The sequence below is a fragment of the Eptesicus fuscus genome, chromosome 7 (assembly GCF_027574615.1).
Source record: "Eptesicus fuscus isolate TK198812 chromosome 7, DD_ASM_mEF_20220401, whole genome shotgun sequence".
Classification (NCBI taxonomy): Eukaryota; Metazoa; Chordata; class Mammalia; order Chiroptera; family Vespertilionidae; genus Eptesicus; species Eptesicus fuscus.
This window is the reverse complement of record NC_072479.1, coordinates 18,972,792-18,978,364: the sequence shown is the minus strand read 5'-3', so window position 1 is coordinate 18,978,364 and position 5,573 is coordinate 18,972,792. Positions and strand designations below refer to the sequence as shown.

The window sequence follows — 5,573 nt, the reverse complement described above, 5'->3', positions numbered from 1 at the left end:
GGGCTCTTGTGTATGGTTTCCTTGGGATCCAATGTGCTGCAACCTTTTGCAGTGGCTGAAGAAGGGGTCATGCACAAATGAAAATGCTATACAAGAAATATGAATTTAGAAGGCTTTGGGGGCCAGGGGTGTCTCTTTGATAAAGAACACACTGAAACTCGGGCCGGTCCACTTTTTTTTTTTTTTTTTTCAGTTTTAAATACACATCTTGCCCTCAGTAAAGCATAGCAAACAGGTAGCAGACAGACCATCTCAAAGGTCAGTAAAGATCAGTAAATATTTACTTTGAGGCTATCAGGTCAGGAAATTGCTTCAAGCCATCACTATTAAAACACGGAACAATTAGCCCTGCTAAAGCTCAAGGTTCATCAGCCTTCTGTGTTCATTGATGCACTCTCATGATAGTATTGACAATAGATGGCTTCCCGCACCAATGGGGCAATAAGGTAAAGTGTAGAGGGCCCCCTGGGAAAGCACATGGGCATTTCTTTAATTATTGTCAGCTGAACTCAGAGCGATAGGCAGAGCCATGCCCTGGGAACATGCTTCCCTAAAAAGGCTGGACATGTTATCAGTACTGACTTTTAACCTTGCCCAGGTGTCAGCGTTGGTGTGACTTGGATATGTAAATCCAGTCAAGCACCAGGAATGCTCGGGCCTACTCAAGAATGCAAATAAGCTCCTTGGATACTAAGTTTTGGTGATACTTCCTGGTATTTGGGGATATATAAATACTCTATGTGGGCTCGGGGGTCCCTGTCCCTCCATCAGAGGAGGCAGCGTCCCACCCGGCTCCCAGCTTGGCTTCTATTTCTGCATCTTTCTTTCTTTTATTAACTCCCAGCTCCTCTACTCAGGAACCAGACCCATTTCTTTTCCGTGCTGGATGTGGAAAAGAGAGAAAACCCTACAGTAAAGAAATCTCAGGAATGAAAAAATAATCAGATGGATAGCAGAAGAAAATGTATCCCCCATTCTCTCACAATTTGCAGCTCCCCTTCTTTAAAGTGTTCCCTAAATATAGGAAGTCAGAATTTATCAACTCATTTCAGTCTTCTATAACCATGCAAATTGGGATATATTTTTAATATCCAACCTAAATCATTCTAATTATAGTATCAAGAATTTGGCTTCAAGGACAAAACTGTCCACCTCAACTTTATCCATGGTTGAAGATAGGTCCAGAAGACTCGAGATTTCTCGCCAGTTCTGTACCTTCCTGGTTATAGGACATGGGACAAGTTACCTCTCCCATGATACTGCTCTGACTTAATGTCCACATCACCCCATTTAAAAAGCATTTTCTGTTCTTATCCTGACCTTTCTACGCAATTTTATATTATTGATCCTTCCTTCTAGAAACTTTCTCCTCCTTTGGTTTCTAATTTTTCTGTCTCTTTGGGACTCAGCTTTGTCAACCACTTGCATATTTATCTTTCCTAGGACTCTCTTGACCCTCTGCTATTCTCACTCTGTATCATCTTTCCTGCCTGACTTTATGCAAACCCATAGCTTCAGTTCTCTGGTGTCTCTCTTCATAGAATATTACACAGTGATTAAAATGAAAACTACGAAGCCAAGTATATTTTTCATGTTTATGGCATTATGATCTTGAGTTTCTTATAAAATTTTATCGGTACTAAAATTACAACATATAGAGATTATGTACACATTAGCTAAGGACTAAGAAGGCAAAAAAGTAAATGAACTTAATTAGACTATCGGAGTGATGGGTGGACAAGCACATTCTGCTATTGTGGTCCTAGAGAAGCATCAGACTTGGTGCTATCACTCGCACCAGCATCTCAGTATGGGGCTTGTGACCCGTCTGGCCAATCAAGGACCCCAGTATCTCAGACATAGTGGTTGGTTTAAGACCAGTCATTTCTAAAACTTTCCTGGCAGCAAGGAAGACTGCGTATCTGATTGGATAGTGATAATCTTAACTGTGGGCACAGCTTGTCTTTAGAATGAGGTTAACCATAAAAAGAAGAAAGGTTAAGATGTAGAAGGAGTCTGAGCCCTATGATCTTGTTTGAATGCCTAGATTCTGCTGTGCCTGAAACTACACATACCCTTCTGATTGCCCAATTATATAAACCAATAAATGTCTTGTTGCTTAAAGTAGTTTGAATTTAGCTTCTCTCATTTTCAAACAAGAATCCTATCTTGGACAAAAATAAATTTAGAGTTCTATTAGGGATGTCATAACTGAGTGTTTAACATCCCCTCCACACACACAAACCCATACGAACACACCCCATTGCTTTATCTCGTTGAGGGCATAAGGAGGGAATATAGATGCAAGGACATTCTCTCCCACCCCTCATATCAGGATCATGCCAACTGGCCATGTGAATAGAGTTGTTTTTGTTTTGTTTTGTTCTTTTAAACAAACCTTTATGCATTAAAAACAACAATCTTATGTATTGTACAATATAAGTGTGGTCTCTAATACAAATCATTGGTGAAAAGGAACAGGACACGCCCTCAGCAGAGGTCATACAATTGGTGGTAAAATGCTTGTGCTCTTGGGGGAGGAGTTTTTGCTTTGTTGCTCTGTGGAGGTCTTGGATTCCTCTGGCCTGACAACTGCCTCTGGTTTACTGGAAGCTTCTGCTAGGTGAGGCAGCTGGACAACTTCAGCTGCATGCTGGAGAGAGCCCTGCTGATCACCTGAATTTTGAAACTGCTTGGTGGTGCCGTCTTTTATTTTGTCTATGGTCTCTTCTTTGATGATCACATCTGCTGAAGGAGAGAGAAGACAAAGGAACAAGTGTTCAAATGTGAATTCTAACTGTCCATTAGCAGGAAAATTCTGGACTAAATGACATTAAATCAATTCATTTATAAGGCACATTCTATGTGCCAGGCCTTCTTCTAAGCACTTTATATTTACTAATTCATTTGATCCTCTCTCCACAACCATAGAAAACAAGGCATAACTCTAATTCTCATAAATGAAGAAACTGAGATACAGCAAGTCAAGTAAATTGCCCAAGGGCCTACACCTGGAAAATGAGAGGGCCTGAATTTTATTCCAGTCAATCTGATTGCAATGACCATGTATATAACCAGTAGTTTATTTGTATATAAAAGATACTTTCTAATTCCATGATCTGATAAAAAATCAAAAGGTAATTATGGGACTGCAGAAAAGGATACAGTGAAAAAAATAAGTAGCAGAAAGAGAATTGAAGATAAGATGAAAAATGGAAAATCCTAACAATAAGGGAGCAAAAAAGGGCTACAACCAAGTTTCCTGAAAGGAAAATGCCAAAAGTAAGAAATGGCAGGCCAGTAGTGATGTAGCCAGAATAATTATCCAAGGTTAAGTTCAGAGAAACTGACATGCAATCCTCCAGAGATGCTTACCCCCCGGACTATGGGAAAATGATTCGTTATTTGAGGGGCAGTACCTTTTTTATCCAAGTGGTGATGCCCTTGAACCTTGTCTTTTCTTGCCTCAGAGGATAAAGGGAGATTGAGTTTCCTCAGGGTCTGGGGCCTGGGCCGTGCTTTGAGATTCCGTGACTCATGAATCCAAGCATGCTTGAGAGCCTGGTCAGGGGTCATGCGAAGAGAAGGTTCCCATCTATACACACCAACAAAGCCCAGCACAGATTATTGTTTTATTTTTAATAATGAAACATTTTCAAAGACTCCAATAAAAAAACTAAATGGTTCATTTTAAAGAGCCCATTTAAGCTATGCAATAACTCAAAGATACTAAAGAACAGAGATTATGACATATAATTTTAAAGTACCTGGAAACAACTATTGGACAATCATTTTTAGTAAATGTGCATGACAAGCCAAGTCTACCAGAGTTCTATAAATTTCCTTATAAGAAATATAGGAAATCTTAACCAACGTGATTTTGGATTTGTAAACTAAGAAGATCAAAAAGATGCTTAATTTTAATTCCCAAACTACAGAATTTGGACCTACAAATATATCACAAAGAATATTATAGCATGGCCGGTGTTGTCAGTAGTTGAGCATCCATCCATTAACCAGGAGGTCACGATTTGATTCCTTGTCAGGGCTTGTGCCCAGATTGTGGGCTCTATCCCCAGTAGGGGGCATGCAGGAGGCTGTCGATCAATGATTCTCTCTCATCATTGATATTTCTATCTCTCTCTGAAGAAAATAAAGCATATTTTTAAAAAAATATTATAGAAGATAGAATATTAAAATTATAAGGGACTTGGATGTAATCCAGCCAAAATTCTAATGCAGTAACAAAATACATTTGACAGAATCCCTAGCATGGAATCATCCTGTTGTCCTTGAGTAATTTTAGTGGCAAGGCACTAACTCACAGAACCACATAGTTTTTTTAAATGCCAATTCTTTAGTTTTTCATTTTTATTAAGCCAAAATTCACTTCCTAAGAATTTTAAGCCTAGTAACTTGGACCCAGGTCATATATTATGATATATTATGCTACCCATCAGCATTATATGGATTGAGACAACTAATCCATATTTTATAATTCTGTAAGTATCTGAAAACATTTACACTACTAACTGCTGATCATATGATGTGGTTGCCACCTTCCTAGATAGGTAATTTCAGCTATTGTCTAACTTCAGGTCATTATATCCTAGACTCATCAAGGCCATACACAACTGAAATTCCCAGTTCTTTGTCAAATGAACTGCTATTAAGCTACAGCTGCCCTCTTTTTCTAGACTTCTAGAGTTAGTTTATAAAACCTAGGCCAGCACTTTACATTCACCACTGTTACATTTGACTAAGAAATTCTAGTCTCTCATTCCAAGATTTGCTGATTAACAAAATATGGAGTGATGAAGTAACAGGCTCCAGTAATTTGACTACTTCTTGCAAGTTGTGAGCAACCAGCCATTTGCACTAAAAAGCAATGTCTTTCTTGGTTCTAAGCTGTGTTCTGGATGGTTGGGGTTTCTGGATCAGTCACCTCTGTATCAGAAATGAGTTTCTGTCATTTGTTAATGCACATTCATTCTACAGCCTCAGCAAGAGGTTTGGGTAGGGTGGGGTAATGGGGATACAGGATCCTCCATTTCCCAGAGGAGCAGCATGACTCCCCAGATGGGAAAACTTTCAGCAGTACCTGATCTTTATCCTCTGAGCTAATACCTAAATTCCAGAGTGCACAAATGCCAGAAGAGCGTTTGCTAAAACTACTCCCCGACGCCCTCCCAGAAGAATGACAGAACATGAAGATGTAGTCTTCTTTACTGAACAATAATAGGACTGCTTATCACTGGAAGGGACATTGGGAATACCCCTTTATATTCAAAAGGAAACAGGCTCAGAGAGACAGTGACTTGCCAAATATCACACCGCTCATCTATTTGCCATTCGGCACAGACGAACTGGCAAAACCTTTTATAAAAAATGACAGTAGTAGAATGGCTATCATCAACAAATCAACAAACGACAAGTGCTGGTGAGGTTGAAAAAGGAGAAAAAGGAACCCTCATGCACTGCTGGTGGGAATGCCGACTGGTGCAGCCACTGTGGGGTTTCCTCAAAAAATTAAAAATGGAACTCTCATTTGACCCAGTGATCCCACCTCTAGG

At 39.5% G+C, this 5,573-nt stretch overlaps 1 protein-coding gene across 5 annotated transcripts in view; it reads right to left on the bottom strand.

Annotated features, from left to right (window-relative positions):
- Positions 1–2,407: 2,407 nt before the first annotated feature.
- DYRK4 (dual specificity tyrosine phosphorylation regulated kinase 4) overlaps positions 2,408–5,573 on the bottom strand; it is a 50,361-nt gene continuing 47,195 nt past the window's right edge. For 4 of the 5 annotated variants that reach the window (XM_054718788.1, XM_054718790.1, XM_028148541.2 and 1 more), the window contains 2 exons: positions 3,420–3,595; positions 2,408–2,748 (listed from right to left, as the gene is read on the bottom strand). In XM_054718788.1, the coding sequence (XP_054574763.1) occupies positions 2,501–2,748; positions 3,420–3,595 (424 nt within the window). In that variant the 3' untranslated portion in view covers positions 2,408–2,500. The remainder of the gene's footprint in view (positions 2,749–3,419; positions 3,596–5,573) is intronic. The other variant, XM_054718789.1, reaches the window with a different exon arrangement.